The sequence below is a fragment of the Dreissena polymorpha genome, chromosome 1 (genome assembly GCF_020536995.1).
Source record: "Dreissena polymorpha isolate Duluth1 chromosome 1, UMN_Dpol_1.0, whole genome shotgun sequence".
Taxonomy (NCBI): Eukaryota; Metazoa; Mollusca; class Bivalvia; order Myida; family Dreissenidae; genus Dreissena; species Dreissena polymorpha.
The window spans coordinates 197035847-197062641 of NC_068355.1; the positions used below are offsets into that span (position 1 = coordinate 197035847).

The 26795-nt window shown below is 33.7% G+C and overlaps 1 protein-coding gene across 1 annotated transcript in view; it reads right to left on the reverse strand.

The window, feature by feature from the left end:
• The window catches only part of LOC127864483 (leucine-rich repeat neuronal protein 3-like), a 144951-nt gene that overhangs the window by 94790 nt on the left and 23366 nt on the right, over positions 1–26795 (reverse strand). The window contains exon 3 of the mRNA XM_052404106.1: positions 19610–19681. Within this exon, the coding sequence (XP_052260066.1) occupies positions 19610–19681 (72 nt within the window). The remainder of the gene's footprint in view (positions 1–19609; positions 19682–26795) is intronic.

Consider the following 26795-nt stretch of genomic DNA (forward strand, 5'->3'; position numbering starts at 1 on the left):
GGCTTCATTAAGGTCGCCATATTATTCGCTCAGAACACCTAGATGAATATAAGAAGTCGCTTCGCCTACTACTTCCTGTCCGAGGTGCCATATGCGCGATAGTGATTTGTAGCGGATTGGAGTTTCATTGTAGACAACGATTTTGCATTTAGATGCTTTTTACAGGTACACAGAAACAACACTGCATTAGTTCATTGAGACCGTGGTTTGTCAACGACCTGAGAACCATATCATCAGCTAAAGTGGAGCATTAAAAGCTAGTGTTATTAATATTAAGACCAGACTCCACTCTGTCGAGGCTTTCCAAAAGATTATTTATAAATAGACTATACATAAATGTTCTGCTGACTTGGCCTTGTCTTGCGCCTTGTAATATATTTAACCATTGAGACGTTATTCCGTGCGTGTTAACACTACTGTGTGCGTTTTCGAGTAATTTTAGTTCGATGCCGGTTTTGTAAAGTTTCGATGGTAGAAAACTATGGGGTACATAGCGAAATGCCATTTCGACGTCTGGATAGCAACTGCATAAATACGATTTATTATCACATGCGTAGTTGATACATTCACGTACCATAAACGCCCTCATAAGACATCTTTCATTTTTCTGGAAGCCGCATTGTAACGGACTGAACGATTCACATTTACTTTGTTCTGTTCAATCAAGTGGCACTTTTTTGTAGAGTTTGAGAACGGTCGAGCATAATGATATGGCTCAGTAACTACTAGGGTCTTTCTTGTTTTGTATCGCCACCTTTGTACATAACTGTTATAATGACTTTTTTAAGATCATCTGAACAATATTCGTGTATTGCCATTGCGTTGAAGTGTTGCTATGACTTTTAACAATAAGTGCTGCCGGTTGTAACATTGGGTCAACAATTTAAACATTATTATTGGGCAAAAGCCCCAACTATACATTTGGTTTGACCAAGTAAGTTGGTGTGGTGAGGTTTAACCTCTTTTGCAAGGATTTACTGATATATATAGGTATACATGTTCTATCGCAGCAAAAGTAAGTCATTTGAAATCCTGTAATGCCTCCCAGCACCATTATTTCTGGTAGGTCCCAATAGGTGGGTATAAGACTACAGGCCCAATAAGTGGGCAAGTTTAAGTCTATATATACATTTATATATTTAATTATATGGTTTGTGTATAAATAAAATAAAGAGAGTTTATAAAACTAAATACGTTAATAGTACCATACATCATTAATTTCTATAACATCAAATCAGAAGCGTATTTTCCTTCGAGTTTACACCTTAAAACTAAAACAAGTACACCATGTAATCAAAGTTATAAAATATACTGTTTGGACGTTGATGTTGACAATTTAATTAAAGTTCCAATTTAACTTCCCCCTTTACCAAGTTGGAAATACATTATTCTATAATGCACTCCACTTTGAAGAAAAGCTATTGACTTATTTTGGCGATACATTTTACTTTTTATTACAAACAAAGGAAAAGTCTTCAAACTTCATATTTCATTGGAATTATATTAAAATATAACATGCTTTGCGTTCATTTTCTTCACACAGCATTTAACAGTTGGATATTATAACACTACCATTAACGCTTAAAGACAATTCGTTGAATTGTACATGGTCAAAATCAGATCACAGTCGGTGTAAAGTGAGAGACTTATAAAGAGGTTAAACTCAATATAACAAAACATGGATGCATAAAAAGGTTTATGTTGTTTACCCGGCTCATATAACATATTTCTAGACCCAAACGTAAAGCCTGTTGTGCAGCCTGTGCCTTAAGTAGCAAGTTACATGAAGCAAAACGTCAAAGATAAGCTTCAGAGAATGGAGTAACTAGGCGTTATAATACGACACATTAAACCAACTGAATGCTTGAAAGCGTTCGTAACAGTGACATAAATCCCTGGTGGTGTAAGAATATGCATGGACCCGCGACTTCTGAATGAAGCAATATTACGATAATATAATCCGATGAAAACAGTGCAGGATATAGTTTCAGGTATGCCTAACGCACTCTGGATGTGGGAAGCTCCGTTTGGAATTAAGTCCATTCAGGAAATGTATCAGCGTTTCATGACAGTGATGATACAGGATCTAGAAGGAACGCAGGTGATAGTACTTGACGTCATATTCTTTGGAAAAAAAACATCCAAGAACATAAACAAAAGACTGAAGCGAGTATTAGACGAAACGCAGCAAAACAACTTAGAACTGATTTAAAGAAAATGCTAGTTCCGGAATAAAGAAGTCGATTATGTGGGTCATAACATCAACCAAAAGGGACTTAAGGCAGACCATGAAAAGGTCAGAACTGATCAATACATGGTTAGACTTCAAAATAAGAAAGAGCAACCACATGTCTAAGCTTTATCACATACCTGCAGAAATGTTTGCCAAATATGTCAGGGATAAGTGCGCCAATTCGAACATTGTTGGAAAAGGTCATGCAGGCTGGCAATGGGAAACCACAAGAAGAAAGCTTTAAACAAATAAGAAAATGACATCGACAACAAATGTTTTAGGTTTTTAGAATCCAAGTTAGAGTCTAACGTTGAACGTAGATTCTAGTTCATTTGGACTTGCAGTCTTTCAGCAAAACAAAAAAATAACTGCATATGCATCCGGCGCATTGAATCCAACACAGTTGAGATCATTTCAAATTGAAAAAGGGACTCTTAAAATTGTGTTTGGTTGAAAAAAATATACCATGAGTTGTATGGAGGCGATTTTACAGTAGAGGCTGATCACAAACCAATTAAGAGTATTGTCATGGTGAAATCAAAATCTTGTAAAACTGGGTTTGTGTCAAGAAATAAATTACCAAATACTCAGGACGAAATACCGGAGATTAATATCAATCAAATACAGTTGCATGCTAATTTACCTATGTCTGAGTTGAAATATAGGGTGTTGAAATAAAGCTTCTGAAGACGATGAGGGCATGCGATGTATCAAACCCTTGGTTGACAAAGGATGACCAGAAAATAAGTACCAGACTCCATTAAACGCTTAGACACAACCTCACGAATATGTCGATGGAATTGTAAACAAAACTTTATAGGTTATAATCCCAAAACGGCTACAACGTGAAATGTTGCACATTGTGCATCGAACACATCAATGTTTAGTAACATGACACAAGAGAGCATGCGAATTAATGTTCTGGTTCGTATTGATGAGAGACGTGGAGGATAAAGTAGATACATCTTAAATTTGTCCACTGAACACTAGTAAAATAAATCATAAAGAGCCGTTGTTGCCCAGTGAATGTCTGATAGGCCGTCATCAATGATCGGTGAAGATGTGTTTGAATAACAAGGCAGAAATTATGCGTTGACTGGACTATTTTTCAAAATGACCAGAAGTTGAAAAGCTCGATTGGTTACGTTCAGGAAACGTTATCGCATATTTGAATTAAAAAAAAATTAAGCGATTTTGCTTCATTGATGAACGTGTTACGGATAATTGACCGCAATTTGCTTGTAGTCAATTTAAGGAATTTGGCGAAGAGTGACAAACATACAACATCGAGACCGCGTTATATTCAAAGAATGGGACAAACTGAAAGATATGTTCAAACAATCAAGCACATGCTTAAGAAAAGTGAAGATCCCACCAAGACATATATTGTGCGATAGACTTTACACTTTGATGTCCAAAGAAAAAGTGAACATGCGTTTTAAAGGTTGAAAAACTGAACATTCAATTAGAAATTTTATTATTATTACTAGGGATGGCAAAATTATTCGAATAATCGAATATTCGATTGAATGGTCAGCATTCGAATAATAAAAATGATATTCGCATTTTTTTTCCAAACGTAATTTCACCAATATTTAACGAACTGCGAACCGCTTACTAAACAGCAACCGAAATCACTTGGGAGTAACATGTTTGACGTGACGTTCTTCGTGTTAAACTGATAATGCGGCCCGTGTCAGTGTTGATTGCGCAATGCAATATACACGCTCTAAGAAACGCCCCGACTGTTGTTTGCCAATGGGGTGCCAATTCACGGTTTCAATAGACTGGCGAATAATAATTAAGTTTTGTGATCACAGTATGTACAGCCATTAAAATGTGTGAATTACTCAAATCGCACAATGCAATATACTAACTATAAGAAAGGGCCCGAACTGATGTTTGTCAATAAGGTACCAATTAAGGGCTTCAATTTACTTGCGAATAATAATTTAGTTTTTGTGATCACAGTTTAAACAGACATTTAAATATGTAAATTACTCAAAAGTAACAGATGATATAAATTAAACAATCATCAAGGAATCATAATTCAAATCTGAAAATGCAACCAGCCCCTTGTGCAGTATGGAATACTTTACATGGTCTGTGGATAAGAAGACCGCAACGTGTAATGTGTGTAAACTTATTTTTACATATGCGCGGTCTGCTACAAATCTGTGGAATCATTAAAAAAATAAAATTCTATGACACGATGTTTTTCATTTTATTTGTGCCCGAGTACAGTATCGGTCATAGTATTAGTCGACAGCGATACAATTATTCGATAGCAACGTTAATAAACAGCCTCGTATTTAGCAAATGGATATAACTTACAAACCAATGGAAATTAATACATAACAAGGTTAAATTAATCCAGCCGTTTTATGCGAATATTCGAATATTCGATTGAATGAATTTGCGAACATTCGAATACCGATATTGGTATTCGATGCCATCCCTAATTATTACACATGTTTTAGTAAGAAGAGCCTTATGGCTTAGTATACTTTCTTGAATCTCAGAAAAAGGGGGACGTTACATATGTTATATTGCAATGTTTTTGTTTACCAGTTTTTAACGTGTTTTACAAGATTAAAGTCCCTTGGATACTCGTTTTAATAAAGATATTATTGGTTCAACATATCTTTGTTAAATACGTTGCAGACCATTATTAAAGTCATTTAAAAATTATTTGGTTTGTATAGCACTGTAGTTTGGCAGAACGTTTGTATTTTAAATGTATCGTAATCATAATCTTCATCATTAAACACAACAACAACTATATCATCATCAAAATCGTCATCATCTATGTTTTTAACGCAGCATCACGCTATCAAATTTTTATGAGAACTTGATTATTTTAAACACAGGTAGCATTGAACTAAGCTACAAATTATAAACTATACATTCAAGTACTATATCAATAACAACACAAGTAAAATACTAGAACTGTTACTAATCTAGCTAAGGTCCTTCTGCTATTAACCTAACAGTATATTGCAAAACTGCTTACAGTTAATTCACATTAATCTTTACACTAAAACAAATGACCTTCTTTAAAAAGAAGCGCCATTTAGTTTAAATATAGTTTGATGTTAAGTTATAAATAATCAACGGTAAACACAGTCAGAAAAGATGTGTTTTACATCACTTAACACATTAGAATGACATAATATACATATATAATGATTTTGATGCAATCGTATTACATAAACTGAATGTATTTTCACCAGGAAGCTTCAGAAATAACTATTTTTAAATGCATGGACGAAATGTTCTTATTTGGTTAAATAAAATATTGCAGGAGAGTATTTTATTGATACCAATTAATTATTGATATATTTTTAGTTCACACTTCAACACAGTTTAGTTGTTATTTCTCATAAGCCAACTGATTTAAGAGGGAACACAATGTATTGTAATTATTATTTAAATACAGATATATCTTAAACATTGAATTGAGTTCTTGTGTCACACATACACTCCATTCCACTGTTGTACTCACTAAACATGTTCTCATATATTCAGGTGCGAAAGTATAAGTGAGATGAGTATATAATGTGCAGGGCTCTAGCGGGTATACGTTTAAGTAAATTGCGGCGCAAGTGTAAAATATAAAAAACATACTTAAAGGCTTAAAATCTCCGAGTATGTGAACACATTATTCAAACTATTGGTTTGGTTTTTATTTATCATAAGCCAACTGATTTAATAGGGAAGCAATGTATTGTAATAATTAAATGCAGATATATCTTAAACAATGAATTGAGTTCTTATAAGTCACACATACACTCCATTCCACTGTTGTACTCACTAAACATGTTCCCAAATAGTCAGGTGCGAATGTATAAGTGATACGAGAAGATAATGTGCAGGGCTCTTGCGGGCATACGTTTAAGTTAATTGCGGCGCAAGTGTAAAATAAAAAAAACGTACTTAAAGGCTTAAAATCTCCGAGTATGTGAACAAATTATTCAAACTATCAAGGTTCACAGGTTCTCTTGCTAATAATAAGTTTCACGACAAGTATAGGATTGTTAACTGTTTTAAAAGGCGGGTTACTTTACCATCCCGTGTATGTATGTATATATATATATACATATATATAGATATATATATATATATAGATATATAGATATATAGATATATATATATATATATATATATATATATATATATATATATATATATATATATATATATATATATATATATATATATATATATATAAACATGTATATATATACATAAATAAATAAATAAATATGTATATATATATATATTTATATATATATATATCACTCTTTATCTAGAAATTGATGAGGTTTATGCACGCTTAATAATTTAGCTTTCCCTCAAATTAAGAATGTGTTATTTAGTTGGCTTTCGATTTCCTATTCGAAGAGAAATGGACCGATGCACCGAAAACATAGTATTTGTCGTTGAAGAGTGGTAGTGGCGTATGTATATCGTATATCAATTCGAAAGGATTAATATATTATGATATGGTTGCTAGAAAGAGAGCACGGATATCATTGACAACGTGCGCATGACGTTTTTCAAAAAGATCAACTGTCAACTTTAAACGGCAAGTGACTGTATCATAAATAGGTGTCTTGGTACTTAACCAACTCGAGAAATTGTGCCCTATATATATATTCTACAACAAACGGTATAATTACGTTGAATATTATCATAACTAATGACCACATGACGCATACACATGCTAAATAGTAATCCGCCTGGTGTACACAATCGTACATTTAAATAAACGTTTGTTGATGTGTAAATACACAGGACAATGAAACATGAGGACTGAACGTTATTTAGTTATTGACCGCAATATTATATAAACTGTTTGGTTGTGAAGAATTTAGAGGCACATGAAAGTTTCAGTATTGTAGTTATGCATGTACTCTACTAGAACGTGTAAGTTCGTTGTCCAGATAAACCTTTCTTTGGGACGTTTGCCACTTCAAACATGCGCACTTTAGGATAGAAAAAAAATGATTGATTTGTCACGTACACGTAATTAAACACATTTGATTGATGTGCACTTCATTCACCATTAAAATAAGAAATAATGAACTGGTTCAAAACGTATCAGGTAAACATTGTATAACTATAGCAGTGCTTAACCATGTAACACAATGTACCACATAACTTTCTATAAATATCTCTATTAATGTATCAAATAGCAATATAATCAGTATAATTGTTCTAAAATATTTCTGCTTCAAGGTATTGTTGCGCCCGAACAAAACAAAATTAATTAGTACCGGATTCAAATCGAATAAGGAACTGATATTTCCAATTGATAAATATGTGTAGATACGAAAATGTACCACATGACATTGGACATCCTTTTGCATGTTAGTACGCAATAAATATATAGATAATATTATATGAGTTGTATATAAAGATTAAGTTTACCATGAGAGGCTTAGAACCGATGTAGCGCGAGGCTTTCCGAGAGCTATCATGGTTTAATTCGAGCATGATAACTTGATCTTTATCCAAAACTCACATATTCTTATATTAATCCTATTATTTCCTCCTTTTTTCCATTAATTATTATCCCATATCAAATATATATTTTGACGATTTTGTTTTTCCTTAGTCGACAAAGTCAGATTCTCCAATTATTGGAATAAATTCCAAATCTGATCTGAAAAAAGTGATAGTTTAAAGCCCAAGTTTTTATGATCGTTTTTATACAATCGATTTTCATCTGGTAATAGGATAAATTCAAATATATGTCTACATATACATTTATTCAGTTTCTTTTTTGCAGCAAAAAAAGCTGTTAAACTGTTTCCCTTAATGTTCGTATTCCTTATTAAAGACCTATATAAATATGATGTTCTAATTCAAACAATGTTGAACATTAATAAAATGTACACGATAACTTTGAAAATAAATGTCGTTATAATAATAAAGTGTTTATTCTAACAAGTGTACTTTTTTATTTATCAAGTATAATTAGGTATTTGTTTTCGCCCCTAAATAATGAACAAGGACCTTACCCTTATTTTTCAAGCCGTATAAGAATATGAAATTTCTTAACTTGACTATACATTTTCTACGATCATATCACGAATCTTTTTACTACACAGCGAAAATAATGTTTAAACAGCTATTTTGTTAAGCCTGCATTCAACAAAATATTTATTATTACTTAACCCGCATCCAAAAAATCTGTATTATTTCTAACTAGTTCAAATAGTAAATGCTCATCATATCAAAACTTTGTAACGAAACCACACGAATCTTAAATATGTAGTTATTCATTGTATTCATGGCATGTGTGAAATGGGGGCTTCAGGCGTGATAAACACAACGCTGGGTATGGTTCATATTAAGTTGTTCGTGAAGTTAGTAAATCTCCGTTCACAATTCGGTAGAAATACTGATAAAGAAACTGGTTTCATTTGTCGTATTACTTTGCAAAACACTACTCGATACGTAAGGAGTTTGCCGCTAAATATGACGTATATTTAATGACGCCTCTAATACTTATTGATACTTAAAACACATAGCACAAACGTCCGCTCCTCTCTTAGGTACCGATGACTGTGAAATAGTTAATTGAATATGGACAACGTTGATTTGCATTCAAAAAGCGGTAGAGACTCAATGACTGAGCGAGCCGGAAACTCAAAAGCTCAATTTTCAAATGTCCATAGTCATTAAATTATAAACATTGTAAATATTTATTAAAGTGTGAGAAATAAATTGATGTAAAAAAATCAATATATGTTTTTAACATATCGCAAACATAATCCAATAAGTTATAAACTGTCAAATTACACACACTATTTATTGAAAGCTATACCTGAAGCTTTCGTCCGTGAACTACGGACTTCATTAGCAGCATAATATCCAAGGCTCTATCTACTGGGACACGGGTTATACCATGCTTCAAGACTCTAACACATATACGACAATCAAACGAGAACCCACTAATAATTTTAAGAACAAAATATCAGACTAATTGAAGGAAATGCAATATGATAATGCCATTGATTGGAAGTTGCATAAACAGCTGGACCCGACGACTGATTCACTACCGAAATTATATGGACTTCCAAATATGGTCGGGAAAACAGAACACTTTGTGAAGAACTCCAAACATTTCCAAACACTCATCAAAAACAAACAGGTGGAAGAGGACGAAGTTTTGATATCATATGACGTAAATGCACTTTTCACCAGTGTCCCAGTAGATAGAACATTTGATATTATCCATAATAAACTACTGTGGATCTGGAGCTGAACACTAGAACTATTATGTCTCCAAATCAGGTCACGAAGAAACAAGGTATGTGCCTTAATTGCACATATATTGTGTTTGATGGTAATTTCTACTAACAGATAGATGGCGCCGCTATGGGATGTCCGGTTTTCGCCGATAGTGTGCAACTTATTCATGTAGCATTTCGAGGAACAGGCTATCCGCACATCCCCACACCCACCAGGCTGGTGGTTCCGCTACGTTGATGACACTCATACAAAACAGAAGGTCGAACATGTCGAGGAGTTCACAGAGAACATCCACTCCAATAACACCGACATTAAGTTCACGAAGGAAAAAGAAAATAACGGTTCACTAGCTTTCCTTCATACCAATACAATCAGAAAACCGGACGGCAGCTTAAAAATCAATATCAACAGAAAACCGATACATACAGACCAATATCTTGATTTCAACTCCAACCATCAGAATGAACACAAACTGTCAGTCGAAAAAACTCTTTTACGCAGAGCTAAATCAATAATAACAGAAGAACATGAAGAAATGAAGCATGTCAGACAGGCTTTATAGCAGCGTCACTATCCGGAATGGGCACTGAATAAAGGAAGGGGACAGACCAGCACACCAAAGTCCGGTACGGAGAGCAAGAGAGTACCAGGGCAAGCCAAGTCTATGGGCAACGTTGTCCCTCCATATGTTCAAGGTACCTCTGAACAGTTGAAGCGGTCCTTCAGTAAACACAACATCAGCGTATCATTTAAGCCACATTAAACTCTGAGATAATTGCTAGTTCATCCTAAGGACACACCAGAGAAGAAAGACACCTGCAGACTTATCTACCATATCAAATGTGATGGCCAAAGGGCCAGTGTTCAAGGACTATATTGGTGAAACTGAAAGAAATTAAAAGCACGAATCATGGAACACAGAAGACCGAGTTCAACATCATCTGAGGTCTCAAGGCACATACATGATTGTAAACCGGGCCACGCGATCACAATGGAGAATGTTAGGATTCTGGACCATGAGCCATCTTGATTCGAGAGAGGGGTCTTGGAGGCTTTTTACATCCGTGCACTAAGACTGGCGCTAAACAAGTACGGGGTCCGCTACCAACTCTCGCACACCTGGGACCATACGTTAACATCGCTCACAAGGACACTTAGCGGTGTTAACGTTTCCCAACAGTAAATATTCATTCTTCTGATGAAGTCCGTAATAAACGGACGAAAGCTTCACGTATAGCTTTCAATAAATAGTGTGTGTACTTTGACAGTTTAAAACGTATTGGATTATCATAGAAACCACAGTCAAACTTTCAACGGAAACTATCGCAAACTGTGTTGCTCAGGACATACGGATACATTTCACATGTTTATGGTAGGAACCATGACATTACGAAGCAATTGTTATCTCGTTGTTATACTGCCAAACTCGACACTCTTTTTTAAAATAATAACGTATACCCAATAAATATCTAAAATATACTATATACTTATATGTATAAATCGTAAGATTGCGTTATGGCTGCACAGCATTACATTTGACCATTGCTTTTAATGTTTTAAAATATTGAATTTTACTCAATGTATATAATCATATTTATTTAATTATTATTAAAGTTGATTGCATAAGAACAACTAATGATGTTATCGCACGTGCATATATATTAGTAAACGTAGTAAAGTTGGACACGCTAAAGAAATATATCTTTCTAAAAACGTTTGTTTTATGGCCGATGCAGATAAATATACGACAAAATACACAAGTTAAAAACATATTGAAAGGTCGAATATACCAAATACTAAAAAACAGAGGTCCAAATAAATAAATTAAACCAGTTTAACGAACAATCCTTTGCATTTACCGTAACCTTTACCGTACCCTTGCGCTTACCAAAGCTTTCATCATTGTTATTGTGCTTTGTGTTATGCATGCTCTTACTCGAATAATACTTACTACTCTTCACATAATATTTCTGGATTTTTATATTTGCAGTATTTTAACAAAAGCTGATCTTAATGAAATCACCATTTAGAACGCCATAGGACAGCTTCTTTTGGAGTGAAAGGTATATTTATGGAACGTGTGATAAATCGTGCTGTGTGATGTTATATGACATCCTGATAAATCCATTAAAACGGCAACAGTTAAACACAACTATCACATATGGTTATCTGTTCATACTATCGTGGCGGTTTGCATAATGCATGTACCAATGCAAACGCCGTTGGGGTATTTACGCCGTAGACGACACGACCAACCTAAAGTGATGTCAGAATACAGGCCTCAGATGCTATGGTTGAAACATTTATTTCGTCGTGAAAAACAGAAATAAGTTTTAAGGACGAATATCGACGTTTAAAAAAATATTGCTTGGTCGCATTTACGAATCCAGTGTAGTGTGATGCGGATATAAATGAAAAACTAATGTATGGCATTATAATATAAATCAGAAAATTAAACGAAGGGCCAGAGGGGACGAGTTATCTATCAATTATGGATGCTGACAGCGGGCAAAGCAAAGTCATTAGCCACGATTATGGGTTTATATGACGCTTATGCGAAACCGAAATAGAACAAAGTGTTTGCTAAGTATAGATTTCAATGCAAAGTGCAGTAAAAAGTAAATATGCAGAATCATTCATCACTGATCTGATAATATAATAAAATGCTGTGGCAGTATGAACGCAAAATTAGAAGCCAATAGCCATTTAAGTATTTTTAAGCCAATGACGGTGCTAAATCAAAGCATTATGAGAAGAATTCCAAACATAATGTTTGTCAGAGGTGTGGGCATGAACATGACGGACAGAAATATCAAGCATTTTGGAAAACGTGCATAAAATGTCGCGAAAAGGCGTAAAAGCACAAATGAAGCCAACGATAAGACAGTTCATGAACTAGAGGATGATGACTATATATTTGATGCTTTATTTGTTGGAGCTGTTGATAGTCCAAATAATCAAAAGCCATATTTAATTTCCGAGGAACTTTCAATAAATGGAAATAACATTCAGTTTCAATTTGACACGGGTGCTTAGTGTAATGTACAGTCAAAACGAGAACAAAAAAGCTGTCAATTAAACAAGCATAAAAAAAACTTACTGATTTGCGTTCATTTTCCGGACTCATAATTTGGCCGTTAGATATAGCACTTGCCCTTAACGCTTCAGGGCAAAATACACTTCGTTCAATGTTATATGGTCAAAACCAAATCGCAGTCGGTGATTAGTGTTGAGACGTTGAAAAAGATAGGATTGATTAAAGGGATAAACTCTATGAAATGATGGATGTTTTTGAAGGCTTAGATTGTTTACCAGGCTTATTTAACATAAGAAATAGACATACAAGTAAAACATTTTGTTTAGCCAGTGCTTAAGGTACCAATTTTCATGAAACAAAGTCAACGATGAGCTTCAAAGAATGGGGTCTCTAGGCGTTATAACACGACAAATTGAACCGAGTGTGTGAAAACGTTCGTGAGAGTGACATAAATCCCTTTTGATGTAAGAATTTGCATCGACCAGCGGCATCTGAATGAAGCAATATTAAGAGAACATTATCCGACAAAAATAGTGAAGGATATAGTTTCACAGATGCCTTACACGAAGGTATTTAGCACTCTAGATGCAACAAGTAGGTTCTCGACTTAATATAAATTAGATAAAGACAATTCAAAACTTACAATTTTTCAAGCACCATTTCGATTATACACATTCTTAAAACGTCCGTTTTGAATTAAGACTATTCCGAAAATGTATCAGCGTGTCATGACAGTGATGACACAGAATCTAGAACATACAAAAATACTAAAGCGAGGTTTAGACAGGATGACTGTTTTTAAGTAAATGCCAGCTCAGAATGAATAGGTCCATTATGTCGGTCATACAATCAGCGAAAAGGGACTTGAGGCAGACCCTGAACTGTTCAGAACTGCTCAAGACACGTATATATCTCAACATAAGAAAGAAGTTCATACATGTCTAAGCTTCATTACATACCTGTAGATATGTTTTCCAAATATGTCAGAGATAAGTTCGCCAGTTCGAAAATTGTTGGAAACGGACATGGGCTGGCAGTGGGAAGCCACAAGAAGAAAGCTTTATAATACAAAAATGTAATAATAAAATTACATCGACAGCACATGTTTTAGGTTTTTAAGAATCCAATTTATGGTCTAACGTTGAACGTAGATGCAAGTTCATATGGACTTGCAACAGTCTTTTTGCAAAACGAAAAATGAACTGCATATGCATTCAGCGCATTGCATCCAACAGGGTAGAGATCATTTTAAAGGGACTCTTGCAATTGTGTTTGGTTGAATACATTATACCATTAGTTGTATAGACGAGAGTTTACAGTAAAGACGAATCACACGCCTCTGGATGGTATTTTCCGTTAATCGATAGTGGGGACTCTATTGCGTATTGCATGATTTCACTTGCAATTACTGAAGTATGACTTCAATGTAAAATATAAATCTGGTTCATTTATGTTTGTAACAGGAATTAAATTACCAGATACTGAGGACAAAATACCCGATACTGAAGAAGATGAAAACGTGCAATGTATCAAACCCTTGATTGAGAAAGGATTGTCAGAAAAGAAGTACCGGACTCCACTAAAGGCTCAGACTTAATCCTGCATGAATATGTTGATGGAATTGTATACAAAGCGTTGAAGGTTATACATGTATAGCCCTGTACATAACTTAGATGATATTTGTTAATACATATATTCACATTTGCATAACATTATCAAAGGGGCGCCTTTTTGTTAGGCATACTGGCTTATCAGACTTTGTATTGAGCTTAGTTCAGCATGATTGGATATTTAGCGCGAGTAATCAGCTAATGGTCTGATCTATACTACTCACCCAAATGTCCGTGTCGGTGTTTTCGTAATACTGGGGTTAACCCATTTATGCCTAGTGGACTCTCCCATCCTGCTAAATTGGATCAATTTATTTCCATAATTAGGGATGTCTAGTATATTCATTTCTATATTTAGAATATTTCTTACATAAATTCTTTTAAGCAAACAGTGCAGACCCTGATTAGACGCCGCATCATGCGGTGTCTCATCTGGGTCTACGCTGTTTGCGAAGGCCCTTTTTCTAGACGCTAGGCATACATGGGTTAAGGTAAATGTTCAGCATCTCCATATAACTGAATCTACTGCAGGTTAACAACTTAAATTGCACACATGGTTGGAGTCATTGTATTAAGTCACTAAGAAAGTTTGAATTAAATAGTCGAGCATAATGATACGGCTCTGTTACTACTAGGGTCTTTCTTGTTTTTTATCGCCACCATTGTACATAACTGTTATACTGCATTTTTTAAGATCATCTGGACAATATTCGTGTATTGCCATTGCGTTGAAGTGTTGTTATGACCTTAAACAATAAGTGCCACCGGTTGTCACATTGGGTCAACAATTTATACATAATAATGGGGCCAAAGCCCCAACTATACATTGGGTCTGACCCAGAAAGTTGATGTTGTGAGGTTTAACCTCTTCTGCAAAGATTTACTGATATATATATAGGTATACATGTTCTATCAAAGAAAAAGTAAGTCAGTTTAAATCCTGTAATTTCTCCCAGCACCACTATGTCTGGTAGGTCCCAATATGCGGGTATAAGAGTACAGGCCCAATAGGTGGACAAGGTAAAGAATATATATATATATATATATATATATATATATATATATATATATATATATATATATATATATATATATATATATATATATAATATAGTTTGTGTATAAATAAAATAAAGTGATTTTATAAAATCGAAAGAGTATTTTCCTTCGAGTTTACACCTTAAAACTAAAACAAGTACATCATGTAATCAAAGTTATAATATATACTGTTTGGACGTTGATGTTGACAATTTAATTAAAGTTCCAAATGAACTTTCCCCTATTCAAATTTGGAAATACAATATCATATAATGCACTACACTTTGACGAAAAGCTATTGACTTATTTTGGCGATAAATTTTACTTTTTATTAGAAGCAAAGGAAAAGTATTGAAATGTCATATTTCATTGGAATTATATTCAAATAGTACATGCTTTTTGTTCATCTTCACACATCATTCAACCGTTAGATATTATAACACTTCTATTAACGGTAAAAGACAATTCGTTAAATTGTATATGGTCAAAATCAGATCAGAGTCGTTGTAAAGTGGTGAGACATCAGAAGATTTATAAAGAGGTAAAACTCAATATAACAAAACATGGATGCATAAATGGTTTATGTTGTTTACCCGGCTCAAATAACATAATACTAGACCCAAACGTAAAGCCTGTTGTTCAGCTTGTGCCTAAAGTACCAATTTCCATGAAACAAAAAGTCAAAGATAAGCTTCTGAGAATGGAGTCACTAGGCGTTATAATACGACACATTAAACCAACTTAATGCGTGAAAGCGATCGTAAGAGTGACATAAATCCCTGGTGATGTAAGAATATGCATCGACCCGCGACTTCTGAATGAAGCAATATTACGATAATATTATCCGATGAAAACAGTGCAGGATATAGTTTTAGAGATGCCTAACGCACAGGTATTTAGCACTCTAGATGCAACAAGTGGGAAGCTTCGTTTGGAATAAAGTCCATTCAGGAAATGTATCAGCGTGTCATCACAGTGATGATCGAGAAGGAACGCAGGTGATGGTACTTGACATCATATTCTTTGGAAAAAAACATCCAAGAACATGAACAAAAGACTAAAGCGATTATTAGGCAAAACAACTTAAAACTGATTTTAAGATGCTAGTTCCGGAATAAAGAGGTCCATTTTGTGGGTCATAAAATGAGCCAAAAGGGACTTGAGGCAGACCATGAAAGGTCAGAACTGATCAATACATGGTAACACCTCAAAATAAGAAAGAAGCACCCGCATGTCTAAGCTTCATCACATACCTGCAGACATGTTTGCCAAATATGTCAGAGATAAGTGCGCCAATTCAAAAATTGTTTGAAAAGGACATGCAGACTGGCAGTGGGAAACCACAAAAAGAAAACTATACAAAAAATAAGAAAATGACATCGACAACACATGGTTTAGTTTTTTAGAATCCAAGTTAAAGTCTAGCGTTGAACGTAGATTCTAGTTCATTTGGACTTGCAGCAGTCTTTCAGCAAAACGAAATTATAACTGCATATTCATCCCGCGCATTGAATCCAACACTGTAGAGATCATTTCAAATCGAAAAAAGGACTCTTGCAATTGTGTTTGGTTGAAAAAAATATATCATGAGTTGTATGGAGGCGATTTTACAGTAGAGGCGGATCACAAACCTATTAAGAGTATTTTCAAGGTGAAATCAAAATCTGGTAAAACTATGTTTTTGTCAAGAAATACATTTCCAGATGCTCAGGACAAAATACCGGAGATTAATATCAATCAAATACAGTTGCGTGCTAATTTACCTATATCTGGGTTGAAATATAGGGTATTGAAATAAAGCTTCTGAAGAAGATGAGGACATGCGATGTATCAAACCCTTGATTGAGAAAGGATGACCAGAAAATAAGTACCAGACTCCATTAAACGCCTAGACACAACCTCACGAATATGTTGATGGAATTGTAAACAAAGCGTTATAGGTTATAATCCCAAAACGGCTACAACGTGAAATGTTGCACATTGTGCATCTAACACATAAATGTTTAATAGCATGGCACAAGAGAGCATGCGAATTAATGTTCTGGTTCGTATTGATGAGAAACGTAGAGGATAAAGTAGTGAAATCTAAAATTTGTGCACTGAACACTAGTAAAATGAACCAGAAAAAGCCGTTGTTGCCCTGTGAATGTCTGATAGGCCGTCATCAATGATCGGTGAAGATGTGTTTGAATAACAAGGCAGACATTATGCGTTGACTGGACTATTTTTCAAAATGACCAGAAGTTGAAAAGCTCGATTGGTTACGTTCAGGAAATGTTATCGCGTATTTGAATAAAAACAAATTAAGCGATTTGGCTTCATTGATGAACGTGTTACGGATAATTGACCGCAATTCGCTTGTAGTCAATTTAAGGAATTTGGCGAAGAGTGACAAACATACAACATCGAGACCGCGTTATATTCAAAGAATGGGGCAAACTGAAAGATATGTTCAAACAATCAAGCACATGCTTAAGAAAAGTGAAGATCCCAACAAGACATATATTGTGCGATAGACTTTACACTTTGATGTCCAAAGAAAAGGTGAACATGCGTATTGAAGGTTGAAAAACTGAACATTCAATTAGAAAGTTTATTATTGAATTACTATGCATTATATGTTTTAGAAAGAACAACCTTATGGCTTAGTACCATATTTTCAAAACCATTGAAAACATTGTACACTTTCTTGAATCTCAGAAAAAGGGGGATGTTACATATTTTATATTGCAATGTTTATGCTATATCCTTATCCTTCTGCTATAAACCTAACAGTATATTGCAAAACTGCTATTAGTTTATTCAGATTAACCTTTACACTAAAACAAATTACCTACATTAAAAAGAAGCGCCATTTAGTTTAAATATTGTTTGATGTTAACTTGTAAATAATCAACGGTAAACACAATCAGTCAAAATGTGTTTTACATCGTTAAACACATTAGAATGACATAATATACATATTTAATGATTTTGATGCAATCGTATTACATAAACTGAATGAATTTTCCTCAGGAAGCTTCAAAAATCACTTTTTTTAAATGCATGGACGAAGTGTTCTTATTTTGTTAAATAAAATATTGCAGGAGAATATTTTGTTGATACCAATTAAATATTGATATATTTTATTTCACACTGTAACACAGTTTGGTTGTTATTTCTCATAAGCCAACTGATTTAAGAGGGAAAACAATGTATTGTAATTATTATTTAAATACAAATATATCTTAAACAATTAATTGAGATCTTATGTCACACATACACTCCATTCCACTGTTGTATTCACTAAACATGTTCCCAAATATTCAGGTGCGAAAGTATAAGTGATATGAGAAGATAATGTGCAGGGCTCTAGCGGGCATACGTATACGTTAATTGCTGTGCAAGTGTAAAATATAAAACCTACTTAAAGGCTTAAAATCTCCGTGTATGTGAACACATTATTCAAACTATCAATGTTCACAGGTTCACTTGCTCATAATTCGTGTTGCGACTCTTAAATATAGGATTGTTAACTGTTTTAACTGTTTTTCATGGAATGAAAACGTGACATATTTATTTTATACTGTTTGTATTAAGACGATGTACTTATGTATAAGTCTAAATAAAATGTCTGTTCTGTTCTGTTCTGTTTAAAAGGCGGGTTACTTTACCATCCTGTGTATTCCCCATTTGTAAGGGGAAAGTAATATCTTGAAATATGTTATTTCAATTGTTATACACATATATATAAAAGACAACTATTGAGCAATAATATGTATAATATGTATACAACTAAATCAAGTTAATTACTGCATGTATTCAATAAAATAAAACTATTTCTCATTAGAATGTGTTTACCCATTAAAAAAATATATATTTCAAACAAAAATTGACACATGTGTAACAATACTGATTAGATAAACTAACTAATAACTATAAATAAAAATAATTATTAAATAAATTAAATATATATCGAAATGTGTTCCATGCATACAGTGGTTAAATATACCATAGGACAATAATACAATCACAATGAATAAAGAAATCCGATGATAAAAGGTAACACTCTAATGGCTAATCGAAAGGCTATTTGTTTACCTACAACGTCCATAATGAAACAATACAGATATTTTAACGCGATGATAATCAGTTATTGATCACAAAAAGCATATATCCAATAATTGTTACGTATATATGCATATTTAAATGATAAAGAATACTTAATTTTGCAAATTTCGGTTTAGCAAAGGTTTCCGTTGATCGGCTTTAAAATGAAATTTTATTCAAAATGATTTTATAACACCTAAACATTTCTTTAAATACTGTATTTTTTATTTGAGAACGATCTGAAGTGATGCATCAATCTGAAGCAACTAGGAAACAATTAGGAAATTATAATTTCTCATACATTATATGTACAGCGTTTGAATTCTGAAAACAACTTACAATGTCTGAAGTTTCAGCAGTCCTTGAAATGCATCCGCAGGAAGGGATGATATCAAGTTGTCGTATAAATACCTGGAATAAAGACAAAGTGAACTGAAGTTATCAAGTGAAAATATTCTACTGCGAGACAAATAATCATATATTTTACATAAGCTAAGAAATGGTTAATGTGCATCTGCTTATGCCTCTAAGCAGGAAAAACTGTATTCAAGCTTTACGTTCCAACATCTAACAGCACACTTAAACGAATGACACACATACGACAACGACACACATCAGATACAGTTCTTCCGTACAATACACCCCGATAAATCATCATCATCATTATCATCATCAGAGCAATATACGAAGCACCATCCCATCAAATTTGGCGAGGACATGATTTGTTCGCATACAAATCACATTTAACTAAGCACCAATTTATAAAATTAATTTTAAATATTAGGACTTTATCAACGACAACACAATTGTGTTAAACGCTACAACAACTAAATAGCTGCCCTTATACTACTTCTCACCTAACAGTACATATTCAAACCGTTTAAAATTAATTCAGATTTAACCTTTAGATTTTTCTTATTATATTTTTTGAAAAGAAGCGCTATTAAGTTTGAATATTGTTTGCTGTTTATTACTTAAATTATTTACGGAAAAAATACTGAAACAAATAGTGCTTTAAACAAATAAAACACATAAGCGGAGATAATTAGTTATTGATCACAAAAAAGCATATATGATGATGATGATGATGCTGATGCTGATGCTGCTGATGCTGCTGCTGCTTATGATGATGATGATGTTGCTGCTGCTGATGATGATGATGCTGATGCTGATGGCGATGATGATGATGATGATGATGTTGATGATGATGATGCCGATGATGATGATGATGCTGCTGCTGCTGCTGCTGCTGCTGCTGCTGATGATGATGATGATGATGATGATGATGATGATGATGATGATGATGATGATGATGATGATGATGATGATGCTGATGCCGATGCTGATGCCGATGCTGATGATGCCGATGCTGATGATACCGATGCTGCTGATGATGATGATGATGATGATGATGGTGATGATGATGACGATGACGATGATGATGATGATGATGATGATGATGATGATGATGATGATGATGATGATGATGATGATGATGATGATGATGATGATGATGATGATGATGATGATGATGATGATGATGATGATGATGATGATGATGATGATGATGATGATGATACATTGACAATATTCCTAGTTGACGTAATAAATGGCTTAAAATCTCCGAGTATGTGAACAAATTTTTAAAACTATCAAGGTTCACAGGTTCACTTGCTCATAATAAGTTTCACGACCCTTAAGTATAGGATTGTTCACTGTTTTAAAAGGCGGGTTACTTTACCATACTGTGTATTCCCCATGTGTAAGGGGAAAAATAATATCGTGAAATATGTAATTTCAATAGTTATAAAAATATAATTAAAAAACAACTATTGAGCAATAATAGGTATAAAAGGTATAATATGTATACAACTAAATTAAGTTAATCGCTGCATGTATGCAATAAAATAAAACTGTTTCTCATTAGAATGTTTTACCCATTAAAAAAAAACATGTTTATTAATATATTTCAAACGATAATTGACACAGGTGTATCACTACTGCTTAAAATAACTTAATAATAACACGAATTCTGCCTGTGTGTTGAATTCATGTCAAAGATAATTGATGACGGGCATACATAAGTTGCCCCTCACTTGTCTTCTGTTGAGAATTGGGAAATTCAAGAATGCTGGTACTTGCCTATATTTGGTGTCTTTCACCCGAAGAAGCCCAATCAAATACGTTGTATGTTTGATTCCTATGCAGAATTTCAGGGAACCTCTTTGAATAAAGTATTGCTTAGTGGCCCCGACCTGACTAAGGGTTTGATAGGAGTTTTGATGAGATTTAGGCAAGATCACATCCCTGTTACAGTATATATAGAGCCGATGTTCTATTGCTTTCTAGTGGATAAGCAGCACCGATATTATCTCAGGTGTTTGTGGTACAAATACAATTATCCAGATAAGGATTTGATAGATTACTGCATGCGTGTTAATGTTTTGGAAATAGCTCTTCCCTGGTTCAGGTAACTTACGGCCTTCGTAAGTCTAACGTAGAATCAGACCTTGATGTGCTCGACTTTGTGACTAACAACTTTTACGTCGACGACGGCTTGACGTCACAATCTTCACCAGATGACGTGGTGAACCTGGTAAAGCGTACCCAGAATGATTTGGGTAAGTGTGGTTTGCGCTTCATAAGGTGAAATTAATTAAATGAATCGGGCAATAAAACGCTGCAATTACTTAGCTCTTTTCGCTTACCCAATCAAGTATTTTCAGAAGTATAGGTACTTTCTTTTCAAATTGAATAATAAATGCAAACATGTTCATGTACCGGCTTATATTTATACATAACTGCATAATATAGTTTTCAATAACAGTATATGTTTAATATCAAGTATATTAAGGACAAAACGACAGGATATTGATGTTATATATCCTTATTCAACGTTATGAGTATTTTGTTTTTCAAATAGTTTGTATTGACACAAATAATATGATTGTTTAATTGATAACAAATGGAATAAAAAAGTTTAGTTTCACCAAAAACAGTCAAGCTTCACTTGCCTTGGCAAAACCAACGCTTTACTTCTTTATTATATACTATTTTTTCTATTTGCTGCTTTAAAAATAATAAGATACTGTTATATACACATCTAAGGATAGACATCAGGCTGCTCTTGAATTATACACACATTTGTTGAATATGGGTGATTAGGCTAGCATGTTTTTATTATCCGTTTTACGGTAGCGACCGACCCTTTTTTTCGACAAATACAAATAAAAATAAAAGTCACTTTCGTTCTTTATTTACATTTCACCCGCCGACCTAGTATTTTATCCAAAACTAGAAAAAAATTGCGCCGATTGCCGAAAGTGTTGTTCATAATTTGTTTATAATACGGGTGTTTGCGTTATGCCAATACGACTTGTAAAGCGTCAGCGATTTTCATTGGCAATTGCAGCAAATACAACACGCTATGAGCCAATCGGTGAGTATTTAACAAATGATTTTCATATTGCATTTCCGAAATGGCGATAATTACCATCAACGAGACAAATGTAGCATATTTTAAAATCAAATTAATTTAAAACGGAGCAGAAACAATTTCAATTAGAAAAGATAATCTTCAGAAAACCATTGTTGACATCATGCCCATATTATGTGAGACGAAATTCAAAATAATTATGAGTTTTTGCAGATGATGCAGAGGTGTTACCATCTATAACTTTCGGTGTGTTAAAAAGTTTTGGGTAGGTTTAATAAATATGCGTATTTATTAAAATGCATATCCTTTAATATGTTTATAGATAAAAATCAACATCCCGAAAATGTTCAAGAAGTACTACTTTACGTTTCTTTATAATGAACATGAGGACTGAACCACAGGTACTTGCATCAACAATCCCATTCCCCACCCATATATTCTTTATTTAGAAAAAAAAGTATGCAACACAGCTTCTGAAGAAAATAACATTGGGTCCCGATGTTCGTTTGTCCGTCAAAGTCCCAAGAATGTTTTATTTATTTTTCTTGACATTATTTTTTTTAAGAGTTATTATTTAGCCGAAATATGATGTTCTATCGACTTTAAATAATGTTTTCGTACTTCAAGGAATGCAAATAAATTTATCACAACTCAGGCTCTGTTGATAAGTGTGCTCAAGGCCCTCGTTTGGCCGTTTTTGGGGCCGAAATTCGGCCCCATTCCCACCTTAAAATAGTATAATTTGTTTCCCATAGTTCACCTTAAAATTCCCCCACCAAAACATGTTTTTTTACTTTTATACCTATGTTGCCAGCTGGTATCTTGCTTTAAACCTTTGATTAAATGTATATTTATGTAAATTACATAAAATAGAGCAATGTTAAGTGTAAAATGAGCAAAAGTTGAAAAGCTGGTTTGTTAAAGTTCAGGAAATGTTATCTCGTAGCGAATTTCTTGATTTGGCTACATTAATGAAATTGTTATTGATCATTGACCGCGTTCACTATTATCAATTTAAGAAAATGGTCGCAAAGCATCATTTCAGACACACTTCATTGTCAGCGCGTAAAAGGTTATAGTATGGGAAAACTGAAATATATGTTCAAACAATCAATCAAATGCTTTAGACAAGTGAAGATCCCAACAAGGCGTTACGAGAATACATGAATACCCCATTGGATGGATTAATTGCTGTTTGACTGACAATAAATGAACATGTTTGTGTTTGGAGATTGCTGAGTTTAATATCTTCACAATTGGGAAATCCCAACATAAGTTGACTGCCAGTTTGACCACTGATCTGCATAATATCAGTAGGAGAGCATGCTGAATCCCGCAGCTTCTGCACCATATGTTTCCTGGCCGATTGGTTGGTAAGTTTCATTGTTATGTATACATGCTTAAACACACATGTTTCATTATTTTGTGCCATTTTTTTACACCCATTCTCATGCTGATGAACCAATGATCAGTGCCAGTTGTTCTTCTGTCGCGAACTGTTTATTCAAAATTGTGGAAAAATGAGTTGCGCCTGCTCGAAATTGTGACAAAATGAGACACGCACTGTACAAAAATTTGAAAAAATGAGTCGCGCACTGTTCAAAATTGTGGGAAACATTAGTTGCCCACTGTTCATTATGATTTCAAAATTGTGGAAAAACGAGTCCCACACTTTTCATAAATTAAATTTTCAAAAAATGAGTAACGCGCTGTACAAAATTCGTAAAATGAGTTGCTCACTGTTGAATTTTTTTCAAAAAAATAAGTCATGCACTGTTCATTCAAAATTGTGGAAAAATGAGTTGTGCACTGTTCAAAATTGTGAAAAAATCATGTCACGCGCTGTACACAATTTCAAACAATCATTTGCGCACTGTTCAAAAATGGGGGACAATTTTGTGGGGCACTGTTCATTCAAAATTACAAAAAAATAAGTCACAAACTCTTCAAATTGTGAAAACACATGAGTAGCGAACTGTTCAACATTTGTAAAAATGAGTAGCGCACTGTTCAAAATTTGGAAAAAAATGAGTCGCGCACTGTTAATTCAACATGGCGGAAAAAATGAGTCGTGCACTGTACACAATTTTAAAAAATGAGTTGCACACTGTTCAAAATTGTGAACAAATTGAGTCACGCACTGTTCATAAAAAACTCCACTGTTGAAAACTGTGAACAAATGAGTTGCGCGCTGTGCAACTTTTTTGAAAACAAGAGTCGAAAACTGTTCAAAATTGTGTCGCCCACAGATCAATATTGTGAAAAAATGAGTTGCAAACTTTTTTTAAATTGTGAAAATTTGAGTCCCGAACTTCTTTAAATTGTGAAAATTTGAGTCGCAAATTTCTCAAATTAGGAAAACAAACACCTATTCCCTTAATAAGCAAAAAAAACACCCGAGTCAATAAAAAAAAATATTTTAAGTTAAAAGAAATTCTTAATTATTTTTATATAAAGTGGTGTTTATACATTTTCATTTTGTATTAATAATATTGTGTCTATTAAAGTTGTAATTTGTTCAAGTTGTGCCATAAAAATGTTATAAAAACACTCTATTTTGAAATGTTATCTCCTGTTGGATTTATTTTATTTTATTATAATATGAAATGTTTTTCTTTTAATGGCAGAAAGTTACGACCACACATTCCATGGGTGATGATATCTACCAAAATTCTTGGCGGCACAGTTCTACCCTCGTCAGTTGAACTTGTCTGAGTCTTTCTCTGCCTCTCAACCAACTCGAGATATCCCCCCCCCAACTGCATCCCGGCACAGCTTCACATCAACCCATCTAATTAATTTGTCGGAAAGGTAATACTTTTTTGTCGACAAATTTATTATTGAGAGTATTTATGTTATTGTTTTATCTGAACATGTTATAAATCTATATGTCACTATATTTATAAAGTTTTAATTTTAAAATTATATATCTGGATTTTTATTTTTAACCCTTTGCATGCTGGGAAATTTGTCGTCTGCTAAAATGGCGTCTGCTGAATTTGTACAATAAGCATTTTCTTCATTTTTTTCAAAGATTACTATCAGAATAGCAAACAGTTTTGAAAACGAGGCGTCTCATCTGGATCAAAACTGTTTGCAAAGGCCTTCACAATTCGTTTCCAGCACTGAAAGGTTTAAAGTAGTTATGCAATGAATGTTTGATGATGTTTTTTTTTCTAAAGGATTCTTTATTTTATTTTCAGGTTGACTACACAAATTTCCTGTTTGGTTGTGGAGATAGAATCATTTTTTGTGAAAGTTTGATTTCAGACACTTAAAAATTGAAATTATCATGTATTAGGCATGGCAGGCATTAGCAAAGCATCTCAATCAAGTATTAATTATTTTACTTTGTCAATGTTAATTCATTGTGTATGATATTCACCTGTTTGCCTTGCTTTTTATAAGAATGACACAAAAAAGGAAAGCATATGTAAATTATTAGTTAATTTTTTTATATTATCTTAGACGAGATGTTTAGTGAATATTTGTCATAAATTCTTCTTTAACGTGATCAAATCTGTCATATTGTATTTAAAACGTGTTAAGTATATTTGTGTTACGTTTTAAATGTTTATCATTACTGTTTTAAATTGTGTTCTTCTGCAGCAGAGACGTAGATGTTATCTACGTCTCTGTCTGCAGCCAATGAATGGTAGCGGTGCACATTTGTATTTGTTTATTTTTTTTTCCATTGATTAATGCTCATTTAATTTATATTTCCCTATAGATATATACTTAATAAAGTGTTAGTTTTGTTAAAAAAAACAACTTATTGTTTATTAATGTTCTAACTTCTGAATAAAATATGAATCGCTGTTTGTTTCCATTAAAATCAAAGAAGCGACATACCACGCCTACAAAAAAGTAGTTCTCAGAATGGGCGGGGCTAAAACATGGAACGCTAAACAATTCATTGACTAAACCAAATATGGGCGGAGTTTTAAAACGGATATTGATGGGCGGAGCTTAAAACTGTTATCGGATGGGTATCCGAGTACACTTTAAAAAGCATGTCAGCGTCTCCAACGTAAATGCGCTGTCGTGGCATAATAAATATAATCCGACATCCGGTAAGGAAGCTCGTAT